Raw genomic sequence first — 19,954 nt, forward strand, 5'->3', positions numbered from 1 at the left:
TGCATTTTTCTGACTCCTTGTCCCAAGGTGCTTTGCTGCCTCTAGCTCTATAATACTGCTGAAATGCAGCCGCTTCTGGGCCGGAGGGCAGCAGCCAGGGTACGAGAGATGCAGCAGGCAAGGGGGATTTTGGCCAAGGCTGCTGGAGTAAACCCCAACTCTTAGGAGAGGTACAGGGAGGTATTTAGCATCCACACACAGCCAGCAGGAGCACCTGGTCTCCACTGAAAGGCTCACGCTGGCAGCTGGGACCATTTATCCCCCCAGGGAAGGAAGAAGAGGACACTGCCTGGATTTGAACCTATGATCCCAGACCCTGCTTCTCTGCTGGCGTTTGTTTGTTTTTTTTGGGGGGGGGGCATTCCCTCTGCCTCCCTCTGTAGCAAGACCCTCTCCCGGCTACGTTTCAGAGCCTGAGCTCCAGCCAGCGGCACCACGGCTCTTTTTGGCCCCACAGCCTGAGTCACCTGCCCTGGGCTCTGAGCCGCAGGGCCGCGGGTTTCTCTTTGCAGTGTAGATTTCCTTTAATGAAGTTTCCTTTAATGACCTGGGAAGTTTCCTTTAATGACCTGCTTGGGTCATGGGGCCCTTGGGATGGGGAGGGGAGCGTCCAGCGGAGAAGCTGCGAAGAGTTCCCGTGGGGTCTGTCCCGCCGGTTAGAGGGAGGGCGAGAGCTGGGAACACAGCAGCAGGGAAGTGCCTGATGGACTCTGGCCTGGCTGCTGGTCCCGGAGGCGGGGTGTGCCGCGGCTTGGGGCTTTGCCAGCAGCTTGTGGCATGGGAAGGAGTGCAGGAGTGAATGCGAGAGTCCATCTCTCCACAATGGCTTTTCCCCCTTCCCACGCTTCCTAATGAAACCACCAAAGCGCTCCCACCACTGGCTGATCCAGCGGCCGTGCCTACAGAGCGCTGGTTCCCCCAGGGCCTAGGCCCTGGGATCATGCTCTCTGCCCCTGCCCTCTCCATCTCTCTCCAGGGGCTTCTGGCCCTAGCGGTTCTTTATCGCCTCCCCAGTCCCAATCCAGAGCACTCTCCCCCATCTTCCCAACCACCTCTGGGGCTCAGCTTTGCCCGCCCCACACCACACCCTCCGTAAAGCTCTTGGCAGCTGCCTTTGGAAGGGATCCAGGAGGATTATTTTGCAGGCGGCTTCATGCCTCTGTATCCCAGACCCTGGCCCCCTTCCCCTTGCTGCAGACCTATGCCATGTCCTCCCCCCATCCATCATTCTCCAGCTAATCCTGCTGGCCTCCTCCCATGGCTCCAGCTCTGCCTGCCGGAGACAAGGGTATGTTGCACTAAACCTAGGTTCTGCTGTTCTTCACCTGCATTTCCTCTCCCCAGCTGCTCACTGCAGCCACTGGCAGAGGGGAACTGAATGGTGAGGGAGGTGAGAGACCCCAAGGAAATTGACCCCCCCTCCCCCAGCTCCATCTAGCTTGTGCACTGGGAGCTTTGCACCATCAGCACTTGGCTAAAGTGTCCCTTTGCCCAGCGCTGGTGGGAGATGGGGAGGAGCAGCCTCCCGGCAGGAGCAAACATTCCCTCTTGCAAAGAGCATCACTTGTCCTCAGCCACACTGCTACATCGGTCCTGGCTGCAGTGTGCTTCTCGCTAAAGCTATGTCCATGAGGGGCTTTGGCACCCAAATGACCCCTCCCCACGTGGGAAGCCTGAAGTCTGATGGCCTTGCAGCTGAGGGACAGCAATTACCACTGCCTCGCTAAGCAATATGCTTCCTGGTGCCCTGGCCCAGAGCTTATGGGCCTGATTCTCTCTTACTCCATTCCTGTGCTTGGGGCAGGGAGGGAGGGAATGGGGAGTGGCTTTTAGCCACTTTTGGCCTTCCCATGTTTTGAGGCTATTCAGAGCCCCGCCTGGCCTTCAGCATAATTTAGAGCAGCCACCAGGCAGCTCTAACTTGCATTCTGCTTCTCAGGGCCCTTCTGTTGGGGCATTCTGGCCACACTGGGGACTGGGAGCAGGGCAGGTGGGGAGCCCCTAACACCAGCCAGGAAGTCCCCTGCACAGCAGTGTTCCCAGAAAGCTGCCTGCTGTCAGGAAACCTTAGCATAAGTGAGAATCTGTCCTCTTTGCTCTCCTATACGTTACTGGTTGCATCTCCCATCCTGTTCCGACAGCTGCAAACAAACCTCCCCCAATACCAGCCTCTGACAAAGATTCTAAGTCAAAATTTCGGTCTCAGCAGAAAAACAGGGACCCGAACCCCAAACTGGCTGGCAGTCCCCAGCTGGCAAGATTTTTGGGGGAGCAACTCCAAGCCCCATCCATTAAACCAATTGGCTGCTGCAGCTGCTAATGCAGACGGGCTTGGAGAGGATTGGAGGCTGGCGCTTTTATCCATTTAAACATCTTTAATATTTTACAATGAGAAAACAGGGATCAATGTCTTGTTTATAGCGCTGTGTTCATGGGGAATTGCTCCGGGCTTTTGTCCTTTGCAAGTGGATTTCCCGGGAGGAGGGATGTGGAGGACTAGGGTGAATACCCAGCCACGGAGTGTGCGTGTTGAGAGCTCAGCTGCTTTCTCACTGCAATAACAATAATTTGCAGTTTGCAGCTCTCACGCTGTGGGATGGGAAAGGACTATTTAGCTTAGATGGGAGATGAATAAGGGATGACACGATAGACAAATATAAAATAATGAATGGTTTAGAGAAGGTCAGTCAGGCACTCTTATTTGCCTTCCTTCCCAACACAAGGACCTGACCAAATTAGAAGACAAACTGATAAAGGATTTTTTCCTGCCTCGTGTAATTAACCTGTGGAACTCATTGCTGGTGGATGTCAGAGGGAAAGAGGTCAAAAAGGGGTTAATTGTTTCTGGCCTTGATTCAGCCTAGTTTTAAGCATGTGTGTGTGTCATTGATTTCAATGCAGCTTATTTGCTTACTTGAGTACTGGGAGGAATCAGGGCCTAAATGATTTTTTTAAAAACAGCTACATGCTAAAAATGCATGAGGGATATTAACCAGCTGGGGCTGGGGATTGGAAGAATCTGTCTTCTGTGCAAGAATTATTGCATGGTTCTGTGTTACGAAGATTATACAGATTCTTCTGAAACATCTGACGGGGGCGTATACAGGATTAGATGGACCTTGTGTCTGATCTGGTCACTTCTTCCTAGTGTCCCATCTTATAAAGTGCATGTATGTGTAATCTATAGATCTGTGCAGAGTGACTGAAATGCAGCCACCTCTGGGGTGGAGGATGCAGAACACTGTGCAGCCCTGTAGGGAGGGGAGGACTGGGACAATGATACCCTGGGACAAACACTTTTGCTAGATCATTCGTGTCCCAAGCGGAGTCAAGACACATGAGGTCATAATCTTGCTGATTTCCCACTGGAGTTAGTGGGTGGGGTTATAATTCTGACAGGTTCATAAACCCGCAGCCTGACCATCTATATGGATGGGTACGCAGCGTGTCACAGAAATTCCGTGCCTCTCCACGCGCAGGTGAATGTCTCGGTGTGCAAAAAGATCTAGGTACTCAGTGAGCTGGGCACAAGGAGGAGAACGTGTCCCGCAGTGCCTAGAGCTGAGCCGAGGGCGTAGCCACCGCCCCAATACGCAAGGAGACCTGGGGTGGCCTCACTTCCTGCAGTAGGACGAAGCAGGGCCAAACCCGAGGGCTCAAAACTCATCAGTCAGGCCCCTCTCCCACAAATCAGGAGATTGGCTTCCCTTGCAAAAACCACGGTGGGTTTCCGTTCGGCCCGCACAGACCCATTGAAGTCAATACCAGTCACACAAGGGGGGACGGAATCTGGCCCACTGCAGTGCAAACTGTGAAGCAGGTGTGTGCTTTAGGGATTGCTGACCTGGCTGTCTTACCGTAGTTCCCCTAAATGCGCCAGCTAGAATTGACTGTCTCTTACCATATTTAAAGACGTGCAGCTGGCACAGCGCAGCACCTGAGGATTCCTGGCCCCTCACGTGCCACCCAGCTCCCTGCTAATGCCCCTGGGGCCGCTAGCCTTTACCTCTTGCTAAGCTGCCATTCCCCTTGTCGTCCCACGAGGGTTCCTATTACACTGTCTGGCCTTGTCTCCAGCAGCACGTGTGAACATACGTGGCACATGGGCATATGTGCATGCAGCATTCAAGCTCTTTGCATGTTTTATACAGTGCCACAGGCTAGCAGATTTGTCTGGGCCCCTACATCAGCTAATGAATATCTGGACAACCTGCATGCAGGCGTGTGTGTGCAATACTGAGCATGTCCCAGGGTCCATCTCCTAGACAGACCCACTGCGCTCCGTCGTGTGACATTAGGAGTGTTTTATCTCCTGGGTTTGTGGAATAGTAGGGTGTGGCCTGGCAGAAGTACAGTCCTGCAGCCTTAAAATCCAGGCAGAGAGAGCAAGTGATTTGTCAGTCTTCCAGAAGCTCGCAGTTGGTGAATAACGTTCCCCTGCAAGGTAGGAACTCCACTGCAGGGCATGGGAGATTTTAAGAGGTCAGGGGCCAGATCCTCAGCTGGTGCAAATGGGCAGAACTCCAGTGGAGTCCGTGAAGCTCCCGCATTTATACCCAGGGAGAGTGGGGCCCCATGACTGTATTGCAGCGGGGAGGAATCGGCTGGGATGCTTCCTGCATCCCCAGGGTTTATTTGTGCTGTGTGCACCCGATCGCTTTTAACCCACTGCTGGTGCCCGCCTGGATTCTGCTCTTCCTTTCTCCAGCGTTGCTCCCTTGGCCCCCGGGGAGTTGTTTCTGCTTTACCCCAGGTCGGTGAGCTCAGGGTGTCAGCACTGCAGAGTCACCTTTCCACCCTGGCTTCCCAAGCCGCCCTCACATGCCGCGGCTTCCACACAAACAAACCAACTAAACGGCTTGTCTGCAACCGCCGGCACCGCTTGTCGCTCGGAGACGCAGCTGGGGCCCGGCGCTTCTCTCGTCTGGATCAATGCCGCCCCGCCACGAGAGACACCCAGCCAGCCCCGCTCCAGCCTCCTCCCCCTTTCCGAGGTCTCAGGGTGTGAGTGTGCCCGGGGGGGGGGGGGGGAGGGCAGTGTGTGGAATTTTATAGCCACCCTCCAGCCAATGGCATTGCGGAGAGGCGAGATGGAGGCGCCGGGCAGATGCTCCATCTGTCAGTGCATCATCACCAGGCACGGGGGAGCCCCTCAGAACCTCCAGCTGACCCTGCCGTGCGAGCCAGCCTCCCGGTCTGACGGAGCGCTGAGTCGATCAGAGACTCACCAGAGCGACGGGAGTTTGCAGCAGCCAAGCGACATGGGCCCCTGGCAGGAGCTGGTCGTGCTGGGATTCTGCTGCTAGGAAAGTTTGCCCAGCCAAGTTCGGAAAGTTTGATTTCTTTCTTCCTTCACGCTCAAGGCTTTACCAAGGCGGCAACGGCACCGCTCCCATCTCCCCTCTTCCCATCCCCGCGGGGGAAGCCAAAGGAGATTACTCATCAATCTGTCTCCAGCCAGGACTCGGAGATGTGAGGCTGCCGAGGTGCTGGTGGTGGGGGGGAACCACGGGCTCTTTTCTGCTGCACGGCTGCTCCCTGGCTCCTCAGTTCTGGTTCCGGGCGCTGGCCCAGCTGAGCTGGCCCCGGGGGGCGTGAGTCGCATGCCCCCGGTGCTGCGCTGCCCGTCGCGGGACGCTGGCTGGCCATGGGCATCCAGGGGATGGAACTCTGTGCCATGGCCGTGGTCATTATGCTTTTCATCGCAGTCCTCAAACAGTTCGGGATCCTGGAGCCCATGTCCATGGAAGGTAACTACCGACCGTACATTTCCGGGCAGCCTGGATCCACCCCCATCCCGACCCCGCTACCTGGGTCAGTCCAGCTTCTCCTTCTCCCTACTCCTGGAGCCAAGCACCCAATATCCCCTCCCCTGAGTCCTTCTAAACCCCATGCCCTGGGTAAGGACAGCTCTCCCCTCAGTCTAGCACCATCCAGCGACAGTGGCCACCAACTCCTTCCTAGTGCTGTTCCCCAAGGCGGTGGAGAGGGACGGGGTACAGATGAGACCGGCCTTTTCCCCAGAGTCTGGGCCATGTTTTTTCAGGGGAACAGCCTGTCTTTCCCCCAAGCGTCTCTCTATTCTGTGGCCTCTCCAGGCCATGCTGGTGGGAGGGAAGATTTTCACTACAGCTGAGAGAGCTGAGGGCCCTAGCTCCAGTGGGACTTCAGGGCAATGTGTGTGTGTGTAGCGGGGGGGTTTGATAAGGGGAAATTCTACCCTGAGCTGCCCCCGGCTCCACTAGGAGTCTGTGTGGTTGCCCTGCTGGGGCCGAGCATCCTTTTCTCCCTGGCTGGAAATGCCTGGCGAGTCTCCTGCAAAGGAGCCCTGCCCCTCGGGCATGAATTTCCTGCTGACTGAGGTGCTCTCGGCACCCACACCAGGCTATGAAGGCACATTCAGGGCCCCCTTTGCCCACCCAAAGAAAGGCCCTGATCTGGAAATGAAGGGGGAAGAGCTGCTACTCTCCACGCAGGCCTGAATACCCCCACCCTCAGTGCACGAATGCTCCTCTCGCTTGTGCCCAGTGTGATAACAGCCTAAAGCTGACCTGGAGGGGCCAGAAATTCAACACTTCCATTCCCTTTCTGACTCCTCCTGCGTGCTCCAGGCAGGCAAACTTCCAGCAAAGTCCTATCAAAACCCCATGCATATTTTGGGATGCCAAATTCTCTCTGGGTGCAAGTCCCTCAGGATCACACCTGGGATGAGTGGGAACTTGTTTCCTGAGCAGTCCCATGTTCCTTACCCCAGGAGGAGATGTCATGGACACATGCAATGGCCACCGGCTTGGCTGGGGATTGAACCAGGGAATTCCAGAGTGAAAAGCAGGAGCCGCTGGAGTTTGAGCTAAACAGCAAGGCTCCTTAACAGGGTCTATAACAGGTTCATATCCTCTGTGAGTTGGGCACGGGGGGAGGCGGGCCTGTAATGCTCACTCACCAGTGGGATGCACATGCACGTGACTTGTGAACGCTGGTGCACTAGTGACAGGGGAAGCATTCCCCAGGGAGGGTCTCTCGCTGCTTGGCTGGGAGTCCCCACTTCCAAACCCAATCTCCCCTGCCAACCCCGGGACGGTCCTTTCTGTAGTTCCACGTCCGCCCCCTCCGCTGCAAAGTGCAGAGCCAGGCGTCTCAGTAACCACACAGCCATCTCGGCGTCACGTGGCCCCAATGAAATATTAACCAAGGAGCGAAACCTGCTTGTTTGACTCTTAAATCAAGAAACTGGATCCGACCCCTCAAGGGCACTTCTTCTGCAGCTCCGGCGCTACCCCTGCCGTCTTCCCTCTGCACCATTTCCATGGCACAAGCCCAGCCCGGGTGGGGAGGAGGAAGAGGAAAGCAGATGCTCACTAACCCCAAAGCTTCTTTGAAAGATACAGCACCTCGCCCGCCCGCCCTAACCCCCTTCTCCGCCCCGGCAGCAGCAGGACCCTGAGTGAGATCAGCCCCCTGCTGAGTTGGCAGCTCCCCGGGTCGCTTGTGCCGCTGCTGCTTTGTCCTATTTTTAAAAGGCGCACGGTGGCCACGTCATGTCCCAGCCGTGCTCTGACCTTGCTCTAGGGGAATCTCGTGCGGTGGCCCTGGCTCTTTGATTACAGTGATAAGTAGGCTGAATTTTAAAGACCTTGCCACTCCCCCCCCCCACCAAATAAAACTCCCAGGGCCAGATCCTCAGCTGGTGGAACTGGGGGTGGGGGGGGAGCTCCACTGACTTCTGACCCCTCCATATGGTGGGAAGAAGAGCAAGAGGGTGCTGGAGAAGTGAGTGGTGGCGGTGTTCCCCTCTCCTGCCAGTAGTGGGCGTTTTCCCCCAGGTCACGGTGGAGGTGCAGTGGTGGAGCAGGGTCAGAGGAAGCCCAGGAAGGGGTGAGGGTGGACATGGAATTTCAGGCTCTCTGTGGAGCGGGTTAGTTCCCATTGACTGAGAATGTGACGTAGGCCCCTGACTCAGCTCTGAGCCCATCGTGGGACTCCATTACTGGAGATTGTAGCGTGGCATTATTTATTAATTGCATGCTTAATATTTGCGCTGTTCAGAGGCAGAAAGACCAATCTGCTCAGCTGGGAAGCATTAGCTCACCCCAGCATCTGAGCAGAGGGAATGCAGGTTGCATTAGGTCTTTGACTCCCCTATTGAGATTGCTGCTGCATGAGCGTCGCCTTGATTCTGTCCGGGGAGGCTGAATTTGCACCATCTGTTGAAAAAGTGCCCCGGGCTGTGGCTGATGGGAGACAAGGAGAGTAAATGGGAGAGCTTCAGCTGGGAAGGGACCATTCTGGGGATTGGTCCTGCTTTGAGCAGAGGGTTGGACTAGATACCTCCTGAGGTCCCTTCCAACCCTGATATTCTATGATTCTATGATTCTGTTGGACCACGCTAACCAAAGACATAGCGGATGGAAATGGATCCCGGGTGCAATTCTGTGGAAGGCAGAGTTACCACAGAGCTGAATTTGGCTCTGTAGGTGTGTGTGTTACCATGCTGCAAAATACCACGGTGACTTCTGCTGCTAAGAACATCTTGTAGCTGCTCATCCTAGCAGAGTGGTTTGCTGTCCAGTCCTGATGTTTCAAAGGGAACAAGCCCTTCACGGCCTTTCCCCTGCAGTACTAGCCACCCGGCACTAAAGTAACAGTATTGCGAGCCATGGCGTGTTTGTCACATTGGCTGGGGATAGTGTTTTAGAGATATAGGATCAGATCCATGGCCCATCCTGTCTGTGACAGTGGCCAGAACCAGACGCCTCATACAATGGAAGGAGAAACCCTGTGGTAGGCTGTGATGATCACTATGAAGGTTTCCTCCAAATCCCTACATGTCAGTGATTGGCTTTAAGCATGAGGTGTTAGGTCCCCTCCAAAACTCTGTCCGCACTAACTACTCAAACCGTGGCTATTCTTGTTATTCATAGAAATGGCTGGCCCCTCTTTGATCCTAAATTCTTGGCTTCAACAATAATCCTGTGGCAATGAGTTCCACCGTCTGCTCTGTCTCGGGAGTTGAAATGCGTATCCCTTTAAAACTGCCTGGAATCCAAACTCCCATTTGTTCCCGTGAGCCTGAGCGAGGAGCTCTGGGTTTGGCCGATTGCAAATTGAGCTTTAGTCTTGGTAGCCATGACAGTGACAGAGACAGAAGTAGGACTGAGCTGTGAAATTTTGACCCAGAATTCAACTTCCCCAAAGTCTGGGATGATTTGGGTTGGAGCTTTTGATGTGGACCGGGTCTCTGAGAATGTGATAAGCTCAAAGTACTGAAGCCCCTGATTCAGCAATACACTCACGGACATGCTTAAATTCCACTGAAGCCAATGAGCTGTGTTTAGCTGAATCAGGGACTTTGTGAATTAACCCTCACTGCACTCTGGGAGCTGGGGAAATATCATATCATTAGCTCCCTGGGACGGAGATGAAGTGAGCTGGAGAAGGTCTGACCACCGAACAGAACCCAAATCTGCTAGGCCTATAGGAACTGCTCTATTGGATCAGACTCAAGGTCCATCTAATCCAGTCCAGTTTTTCTGATAGTGGCCAGTACCATCTGCTTCAGGGGGAGGGGCAAAAAACCTTGCAGTGGATTAATTAGTCCCCTAGGCGTGTCTCCTGCTGACCCCTAATTACTAGCGATTGGCTTAAATCCTGAAGCATGAGGGTTTATAGCCCATCCAAAACATCTGGTGGCAGTGAGTTCCACAGTCTAATTATGTGCTGTGAGGAAAAAATTTCCTTATATCGGTTTTGAATTGCACAAGAGTACTGGGTTTGGAAGATTCTGCTTGAGGTGTCTGTGATTACCCATAAGGGTCCATGTTCCAGTACAGGGGTGGGCAAACTACGGCCCGCGGGCCGGATATGGACCATCCTGCCCAGCCCCTGAGCTCCTGGCCCGGGAGGCTCGCCCCTTGCCTCTCCCCTGCTGTCCTCCCTCCTCCGCAGCCTCAGTGCTCTGGGCAGTGGGGCTGTGAGCTCCTGGGGCAATACAGCTGCAGAGCCGGGCCTGCCCCGGTGCTCTGTGCTGCGTGGTGGCGGTGGCATGGCCCGGCTCCAGCACCGCCAGCCACCAATGCTCCAGGTAGCGCGGTAAGAGGGCATGGAGCATTGGGGGTTGGTTAGAGGGCAGGGGAGTTCGGTGTGGTGGTCAGGGGGCGGGGGCGTGGATAGGGGTCGGGGGAATAGGGGTTTAATGGGGGCAGGGGTCCTGGGGGTCAGTCGGGAAGGAGGGGGGGTTGGATGGGGTGGCAGGGGACAGTCAGGGGCAGGGGTTCCGGGGGCAGTCAAGGGACAGGGATAAGGGGTGGTTGGATGGGGCAGGGGTCCCGGAGGGGCTGTCAGGAATGAGAGGAGGGGTTGTATGGGGCGGCGGGGATCCGGTGGTGGTCAGGGGACAGGGAGCAGGGGTATGTGGATGGGGCAGGGGTCCCGGGGGAGGAGGGTGTCAGGAACAGGGGGGTTGGATGGGGCAGGATTCCGGGGGAGGGCAGATAGGAGGTGAGGGCTGAGCCACGACCCCCTCCCCAAACCCGCCCTCCATACAGTTTCCGAAACCAGATGCGGCCCTCAGGCCAAAAAGTTTGCCCGCCCCTGTTCCAGTAGCTGATACAGTCCGATGCATGTTACATCAATACCAAATGGTTACAAATAGAAGAAAGCAGGACAGGGTATTACCAGGGTTGATTGGGCTGGACTGCAGGAGCAAGCAATGTGCAGAGAGAACAGTCTCCTAGACCCACTGCTGTCACCTAGTGCCCCGGTGATAGTAACGTTAGAAAGGCCGCTCTGGATGGATCTCTGTTGTGAGAACCACTGGGACGGAGGATGAGTGTGCGAAAGCGGGTGACAGCTCTGGTTTGCACCCAGTTATATTGGAGTGGAAGGAGTTTGTGGTCACGTACAGGTTGGTGGATGGACTGTAGCAGATACAGAGCGGATGGTAAGAGACCCCCGGGAGTTGTTTGCTCTGCCAGTGGGTGCCCCAAAGACCCTGCCTCCCAGGGGGAAAGGAAGATGCTCCGGTAGAGAAGCTGAGCAGTGCAGCAATGGAACAGATCATTGGCCCAGCTGAGCCAGTATCCTTCCTCTGGTTGTGGCCACCATTGGCTGTTTTCCTAAAGCAATCAGTGTGATCCTGGGGATGCCCATCAGCCAGGCCTCCCAGGGGTAGGTCATGTTCCAGGCCATCACATAGTCAGTGCATAAAGCTGGCTCTGGAAACACAAGGCTCTTCCTCCAATCTTACAGCTATAGGGCAGCAGCAGACAGGAGACGTGCCGATGACGTGCAAGGAACGGGCTGTGGTGGCGTTGCTCCCAGGGAATGTTCATGTGTCTCCATTACTCGGCGGCCAGGACAGTAGGGCTCCATCCTTTAGCGCTCAAGTTCAGCTGAGGTACTGCTAGCGTCGTAGGGTGTGCTTGCCCTGCAGCACCCCCTGCTGAATTAGAGTGGGCCTGCACATGCTCCCTGCCTCAGTTTCCCTTCTCAGGAAGCCAATAAGAGCTCCACTTCGGATCCTCTTGGTGCTTGACTCGATAAGACGCTCCTTGGGGCTGGTTTAGTAAAAAACCTACCCCATCACACAACTATCATCTGAGCTATCACCAGGAATTGAACTAAGGACATCCGGAGCTAAAAAACATGAGTTTCTCCTACTTGTGCTAAAGGAGTAACTCCCCTAGCTGTTCCCTGTTCTAGAGTCACATGCTGAGTGGATCAGGCATAAAGGGGAATGTGGAACACCCTGAACTGTGGGCTATGGTGGCAAACCCTGAGTTTTTATGACATGGGATATTTGCCTGAATACAGAATAATTAGCTCTGTAGGGGCCACATAATTAACAATGCCTCTAACTTTCTAGGCACCAGCCAATTGTGGGCGCAGCTAAACTGTGGGTGCTGCTCATGGGATTTTGACCTTTTAGATAACTGATTGCATCCACAAATCAGGTAATTAGGAATCAAGATCCCCTCATCGGTGCCTGCACTTAAAGGGAACGGCTGGGCCTATTGTTATGCATAGGTTATTTGTTTTAGAGAAATGCCTAGAAGTTCTGGCCAAGATCAGGGCCCATTGTGCCAGGCGCTGCACAGACGCATAGTAAGAAACAGTCCCTGCCTCATACAGTTTTTGCAGTCTGAAGGCTTTGTCCAAATCCTGTTGAAGTCTAGCTTTGGTCAGGCCCTAAATGGACCCCAGAAGGGGAAACAGGCCCAGAGAAATTAAGTGATTTGCCCAAGGTCACACAGAAAGTCTGCGGTACGGCTAGAAACTGACCCCAGCTCTCCTGAATCCCAGGCTAGTGCATGAACTGCAAAACCACCCTCCGTATTAATCCTGATTAAAGGGTTGAAGAGTGTAATTCAGAGTGATTCTGCTGTGGGTCTGTCCTGCTGGGGGTAGCCGGGATGCTCCATTTTAATGGCAATCATTTTGGAGCATACTGAATGCATGGGGCCAGATCATTAGCTGGTGTAAATCAATGTAGCTCCACTGAAATACCCTCAGGGTTTCAGGTAAGAAGAAGGTAGCATGATCTCCATAGAGCAGGGGTGAACAAACTTTTTGGCCCAAGGGCCACATCTGGGTATGGAAACTGTATGGTGGGCCAGGAATGCTCATGAAATTGGGGGTTGGGGTGCAGGAGGGGGGTGAGAGCTCCAGCTGGGGGTGCGGGCTCTGGGGTAGGACCAGTAATGAGGAGTTTAGGATGAAGGAGGGGGCTCTGGGCTGGGACAGGGGGTTGGGGTGTGGGAGGGGGCTCTGGCTCTGGCTGGGAGTGTGGGCTCTGGGCTGGGGGATGGGGATGATGGTTTGTGGGTGCAGGAGGGTACTCCAGGCTTGGACTGAGGGGTTTGGAGGGCGGGAGGGGGGATCAGGGCAGGGGGTTGGGGTGAGGGAGGGGGTCAGGGGTGCAGGCTCCGGGTGGCACTTACCTAAAGCAGCTCCCAGAAGCAGGGGCATGTCCCCCCTCCGACTCCTATGTGTAGGGGTAGCCAGGCGGCTCTGCGTGCTGCCCTGTCCGCAGGCGCTGCCCCTGCAGCTCCCATTGGCTGTGGTTCCAGGCCAATGGGAGCTGCGGGGACAGCACTTGGGATGGGGGCAGTATGCGGAGCCCCCTGGCTGCCCCTACACATAGGAGCTGGAGGGGGGGACATGCCCCTGCTTCTAGGAACCGTGCGGCAAGTCCCCAACCCCACTCCCCGGCTGGAGTGCCAGAGCAGGACAAGCACTGGACCCTGCTCCCCAGTGGGAGCTCGAGGGCCATATTAAAACGTCTGAAGGGCCAGATGCGGCACCCGGGCCGTAGTTTGCCCACCCCTGATCTAGAGGCTGCAAAGCCGCAGCTCTCATTGACTTCAGTTGCCATTGTGGGTACTCAGCACTTTTGCTGGCTGGCCGTGCAGTCTCCCGCTGGGAGAGGCATGGTGTTCTTTCTGGCTCATGCATCACTACCGGCAATAAAGGCCCTGCAAGTGGGACTAAATTAACAATCCTGTTGACGATGCATCAGACAGTTTAGGCTCTGGTGCACTGTCCCATAGCCGGGTTGGCTCTGCGGGGCTCATGGGAATCAAAAGCAGTACAGGCTTAGTTTGTTGTCATTAAAGTCGGCAGATGTGTCCTGCGCGCTCATTCATAACTGTGAACGCTGGTGTTACCAGCTGACTTTGGAGGAGGTACTCCAGAGTTTGGCTTAACTAGTAGGTTGATTGGGTAAGGACAAGTCACTCTTATACTGGCTGAGATGATTGAGTTGGGGATTGGTCCTGCTTTGCGGAGGGGGTTGGACTAGATGACCTCCTGAGGTCCCTTCCAACCCTGACATTCTATGATTCTATTCTATGATTCTATACGGGCACTTTTCTGACCATACACTACAGGTTTGTTGTCATCACTAGAGCTGAGTGAATAACAGACCTTTTGGTTCGCTGGCCATTTGGGGAAAAAAAATCAAAAAAGCAAATAGTTTTGGGTTCAACTGGAAACGATTTTTGTTCCTAAATTTTTGGCACCTCGAAAAGTCAGAAAAAATTTCATTTCAAGTCAAGTGAAATGTTTCGTTTTGACAAAATTGTGATGTTTTGTTTGGATTGCAACTGTTTGACAGGGATTTGGAGTGGGTCTGTGAATAAAATGAAAGGAAACTTGGAACCGAAAAATAGAAATGTTTCATTTTGAAAATGTTGGAATGAAACATTTTGATTTTTGTCAGATTTTCGGGGGTGGGGAGAGGTTTTTGACCAAAACAATTTGGCGTAACTGACACATATTCATGAAATGGTTCAGTGTCTCTGAATCTGCATTTTTGCCACACACGAAAAAAACTTCCACCAAAAAATGTCACCTGGTTCTAATCACTCTTAGCTGCAAAGGAAATTCTAGGCTTAAGGGCTGATTCCTCCACTGGTGTAAATCAATGTAGCAGCCCTTGAAATAGGATTCACGTGGTGGATTTCACTCAGTATGACTGACTCCAAATTATTTAGTGTATGGTGCAATTAACATGGTGTCTGGCATCTCAGGAGATGAGTCGCTTGGGATAGCATCATCTCCAGAGAATCCTCAAGCTGATTTCCAAAGTTTTCCTGGTAACATCCCAGGCCTGAGCTGCATGCAGAAGCAAATCTCAGCCAATAGTCACCCCAAAAGCTTTGTTTGGTTAATACTCCCTTGCAAACATGCACTGCTTGCAGAACTGGGCTGGCGTGCAGCCTCGGCTGACCCCTCCTCAGGAAGTGTAATGAATATGGTTCGAGGAGGTGAACTTGAACCTTTCCCTGCGTTTGTGACGGGGCTGTCACTCACAAATGGAGCAGGAGTCGGTGCAGATTCTTGTCTGTGATGCATCCGCTTGTGCTTATTAACCTAATGACTGTGACTTGTTCCTGACCTTCTGCCCCGTCATGAGTAATGCACCACTGAAAACAACTAGCGGACTAACCAGTACATTTAAGGAGAGCTCCCCATCTGGAGTACATTGGCTTTGACCTCTCTGGAAGTTTGCCAATTTATACCAGCTGAAAATCTGGCAATTTCATACAAAGAGCTCAGGAGTTGTTGTGCGTTACTGTGACGGTCCAGAGCCCATGCACCTTCATCTGTGCTGTGTTAATACTAATTAACAATAACTCAGCAGCGTTCACCCCCAGCCCTCGAAATCCTGGCTGTTCTCCTGGCCCACTGGAAAATACACAGCAGAATGACCTAACTCCCTCTGCGTATTTATATTGCATTCAGTGGGTGTTGGATCTGTCCCTGTATCAACCTGTCCATCCTAGCAGCTCTCCTGACTTGTGTTCAGAGAAGGGCTCAGACCTCAGCTCCAAAGCCACTTGGACATCAGGCTGTTGGGAATTCAGTCTAAATTTTGCAGCCTTGTTAATATTGGAGCTCCAAGAGACCCCGGTCAGCACAGAGGCTCCATTGTGCTGGGGGTTATACAAACTTACTTTCAGCACCATAGATATAACCCAGGCTCCTGTCTTCTAGGTCTCTGTATTCAGCAAGGTTCATTCTCCATGTTCCGTTCTCTGTTGCCGGGAACCCATTCCCATCACTACCTGCTCCAGCCTCTGTCTGAATGCATTCCCCACTCCTGCTGGGTTTGTCCAGGCACCCAGCAGTTTTATCCTCCTGAAATCTAGTCTGCAATGTCTGAATCCAGTGGTATCTCTCCATTCCCGAGGCCTGAGCTCTGTGACTCGTCTCCTATCATTTTCTCCATATCCATGTACTGTACCCAGCAGTGCCTGCCTTCCTTCCCTTTCCCCATGTGTCTGTCTACGGTGTGGTACCCATTCTCTCACTGGCTGCTGCAGATGATTGACGTGCTCAGCCAAATCGTTATCTAAATGGAATTTAGAGCCTGACATTGTGGACTGCATTTGCCTGCGGTGTGTCCAGCTCCCAGGCAAAGCTGAATTAACTTAATCTCTTGGGGCTGGGGGGAAGGCAGATAGCATCATGAAGTTTGCACAGTTCTTCAGGGCTGTTCTTTTTTTAATGTATGTGAACTGCAGGTGCTTCCAAAAGCCCTTAACCCCTCACAGAGGTTTGATGCTGACCCGACTGAGGCTCTGGCTTTGGTGGTTGTGAAAGAGTCCCGGTTCCAGCCTCTATTAGTGTCTGATGAGCCGGTCTCCCTGCTCCCAGGGCTGTACCGTGCTTTGCTGCGCTACATACGTGGGAGGGATCCCTCTCCTTTCAGAAAGGGGATATGGAATTAAAGGCTGGCTGGAATCCCAGTGGAAAGTCCTTGCAAACTGAGCTGATGAGTCTGGTGCCCTGTCTGCACTGAGGAAGTTCACTCTGGTACGAGGCGACATCTCTGAATGGGGAATGAATCCCTCACTTAGCACCTCACTCAAAACCCATTGAAGTCAATGGGCGTCTTTCCATTGACCTCAATGGGCTTTGAGTCTTGCCCAACTGCAGCCCTGGTGGTATCATAATCCTGGAGTCTACTTTTCGCCCTGCCAGCTGTTCTCAGCCTTGGGACATGGGCAAGTCTCTTATGGTGCAGAATCCTCAACCCTTATCAGTCGATGAAGAGGGGAACTATTATAAGGTGTTACAGCCACTATCCCCTCTGGAGGGGGGACTGAGATAGACCCACCCAACGTGGGAACAAATCAACCTCAGCTACAGAAAACAAAAAATGAAAAAAATCAAAACCAGACTCCCTACCCCAAACACAGACTTTTTACCACCCCCCCCCAAAGGAGAAATGCCAGAGACACTGTGTAGCCCACTAAGGACTTCGCTATTGCTACCGATTTTACGTGGAAGGGGCTCAGATAATATGGTGATGAGTGGCAGGATAAAATGGATGGATAGATGTGTATGGGGATGGATAGAGAGATGGATGGATATAGAGGGGTGTGTATGGAGATGGATGGAAAGAAGGATGGATGGATAGATGTGTCTGAGGATGGCTGGAGATAGAGGGGTGTATATAGGGATGGATGAATTGATAGATGGGCATGTATGGGGATGGATGGAGAGAGATAGGGGTGTGTGTTTGGGGATGGATCGAGAGATGGATGGATAGATGTGTCTGAGGATGAATGGATAGAGGGGTTTGTATTGGGATAGATTGAGAGATGGATGGATAGATGTGTCTGAGGATGAATGGATAGAGGGGTTTGTATTGGGATAGATTGAGAGATGGATGGATAGATGTGTCTGAGGATGAATGGATAGATATATTGCATTGTTCTGGAATCTATATGAAAAATAAGAAAGAAGGCATCATTGTTTCTGGATGAGGATGAGGTGTCTGAGGAATGGAGACAGGGTGTGTATGGGGTGGATGGATGAATGCATAGATAGGTGTGTATGGGGGTGGATGGATGAATGGATAGATAGATCGCATTGTTCTGGAATCTATATGAAAAATAAGAAAGAAGGCATCGTTGTTTCTCATTTTCAACATGTTGGTGGCTGAAGAAGACCAGGGTTTGTGGTTGGCTCAGGAGCACATCTGTGCTGAGCTCCAGGCAGGGTGCAGATCTGTATTTAGAGTAACAAAGCTGAGGGTTGGTGGTTAGAAATGACAGAAGGGGGTTGTGAGGAGCCAGTTGAGTTGCTGGATAGAATGGGTGTTGTTATGTCAGTTACACTTATGAAAGTGTAAATGTGCATTTCCAGACTCATGCATCTTGTTTATTGAAGGTTAATGTTAACTTAGAATTGCCCAACTTTAAAATGTTTAAGAGAAATCTTGTTACTCCATTCAGAAAATGATAGCAATTTGTAATCATAACTTCATCTGAACAAGGTTATTTGTCTGGAATTTCCTTAGTTTTTAAAAATAAAGCTATAGAGGAAAAGCCACCGATGCTGGGTGGGAGTACTTCTTCTCCATCAAGTAAGTAAATTATATCATATTCTAGATGACAGCTATGTTCATTAGCATACATTGGTCTGCTTGACAGAACTGCATCAAAGTTTCTGCAGCCTTCTTAATGCCGTCCAGCCCAGCCAGTTCAGCTCCAGACTAAGAGGTCAGCAAACTGCCCTGGTAGACTTCTAAAAGTCCTTCAACCCAGCTAGTTTGGCAGCAGACTTGAAGATGTCTGTATGCTAGCCCTATAGCCTCCTTAATGTCTTTGAACCAGGTTGCTTCTGCAAAGGACTTTAAAGAGTTCTGAGAGTTCTTTTATCTTGAGCAAGCACGTGGCAATTTGGCAAATTATTCTGTGGTTTTGGTTTTTTTGCTGTAAACCCCTCCCCACGCCCCCATTTTTTCCCAGAAATGGTGAAATCTCACTCTTCTAGATTTCCAAGAGATTTTCTGTGCATTCTGTTTTCCAAACATGCTGTAACCCTTCCATAAGGCACCAAACCCAGTGCTCTTTTACGGGCAGGACAGGCCTCCAAACAAGAGTTTTGGAAAGGATGTCAATGTGACAGGTTCGGTCACAGAGACCCCTTTGGGACTTTCACCTGACGTGCTGAATTTACCTCTGAGCCCATTTTCTTTGGCAGCTTGGGACTCCAGAACCCTGCCTTGTTGAGCCAGACACCCTAGCCTGCTGCAACAGAGACCCGGGTCTGGTCCATGCCCCCAAAGCTACAGACTTGAACCAAAAACTGCTCAGCAGGTCACCTATCTCCAGCACCCAGTTCCCAACAGGATTCAAACCCCAAATAAATCTGTTTTACTCTGTATAAAGCTTATACAAGGTAAACTCATAAATTGTTTGCCTTCTATAACACTGATAGAGAGATAGGCACAGCTGTTTGCTCCCCCAGGTATTAATCACTTACTCTGAGTTAATTAATAAACAAAAGTGATTTTTAAGTATAAAAAGTAGGATTTAAGTGGTTTCAAGTAATAAGTAAGTTACCAAGTAAGTTACTAAGCAAAATACAGCAAAAATGCACAAGTCTAAGCCTAATACATTAAGAAACTGAATACAGGTAAATCTCACCCCCAGAGATGTTCCAATAAGCTTCTTTCACAGACTAGATTTCTTCCTGGCCTGGGCCCAATCCTTTCCCCTGGTACAGCTCTTGTTAGTTCCAGCAGACATCTTAGGTGGAAAGCAGGGGTGTTCTCATGACTGCAGCCCCCTTTGTTCTGTTCCACCCCCTTTTATAGCTTTGGCACAAGGCAGGAATCTTTTGCCTCTCTGAGTCCCCCCCGCCCCCTTCTAAATGGAATACCTCTTAAATCTGGTACTTTTCCAGTATCATGTAACATTTTCACATGTCCTGTGAGACCTCATTCTTCATTACCCACAGGCTGGCCCAGAGGCACACAGGAAGGCTTGCAGGTAAATAAACCATTTACAACCAATTGTCCTAGTCAATGGGAGCCATCAAGATTATAAACCACCATTAATGGCCCACACTTGGCATAATTACAATAGGACTTCAGAGTTATACTTCATATTTCTAGCTTCAGGTACAAGAATGATACATGTATACAAATAGGATGAACACACTCCGTAGATTATAAGCTTTGTAATGATACCTTACAAGAGACCTTTTTCATAAAGCATATTCCAGTTACATTATATTCACACTTATAAGCATATTTCCATAAAACATTATGTAGTGCAACGTCACAGTCAACTCCTTTCAGTCCTGATTATTTACAAAAAATGTACAAAGTTCTGTTTCCCTTGGAGATTGTTTCCTTGCTCACAGTTCCAAGCTTCTTTCACCCAGCACTCTGCCCAAAAGATCCCTCTCTAGAGCCACGTTTCCCAGTGCTTCTCCAGGCTTTGTCCTTAGCTCTCTGCTCCATCTTTGTGGCCTGTTTTCTCCTTGTCCCTCTGTCTCACAAACATACACCCCTCTGCTTAAAACAGTACCCAGCAAGGCCCCTTCACCCACATAATTCAAGGTCCTGAGCACCCTCACATGTGCCTTATGTTTTGGGTGCAAGCTGCTATTGTTTCAGCCACCTGGTTCCACAAAGGCGCTCAGGCCCAGATCC

General features: G+C 51.9%; 1 protein-coding gene across 7 annotated transcripts in view; it reads left to right on the forward strand.

The window, feature by feature from the left end:
• Window positions 1–19,954, forward strand: part of KCNIP3 (potassium voltage-gated channel interacting protein 3) — a 91,934-nt gene that overhangs the window by 55,021 nt on the left and 16,959 nt on the right. For 2 of the 7 annotated variants that reach the window (XM_045006676.1, XM_045006679.1), the window contains exon 1: window positions 5,158–5,750. The exons of the other annotated variants lie outside the window; for them this stretch is intronic. In XM_045006676.1, the coding sequence (XP_044862611.1) occupies window positions 5,648–5,750 (103 nt within the window). In that variant the 5' untranslated portion in view covers window positions 5,158–5,647. Of the gene's footprint in view, window positions 1–5,157; window positions 5,751–19,954 lie in introns of those variants that run through there. 7 annotated transcript variants of the gene reach the window in all.

The sequence above is a fragment of the Mauremys mutica genome, chromosome 2 (assembly GCF_020497125.1).
Source record: "Mauremys mutica isolate MM-2020 ecotype Southern chromosome 2, ASM2049712v1, whole genome shotgun sequence".
In the NCBI taxonomy this organism is placed as follows: Eukaryota; Metazoa; Chordata; order Testudines; family Geoemydidae; genus Mauremys; species Mauremys mutica.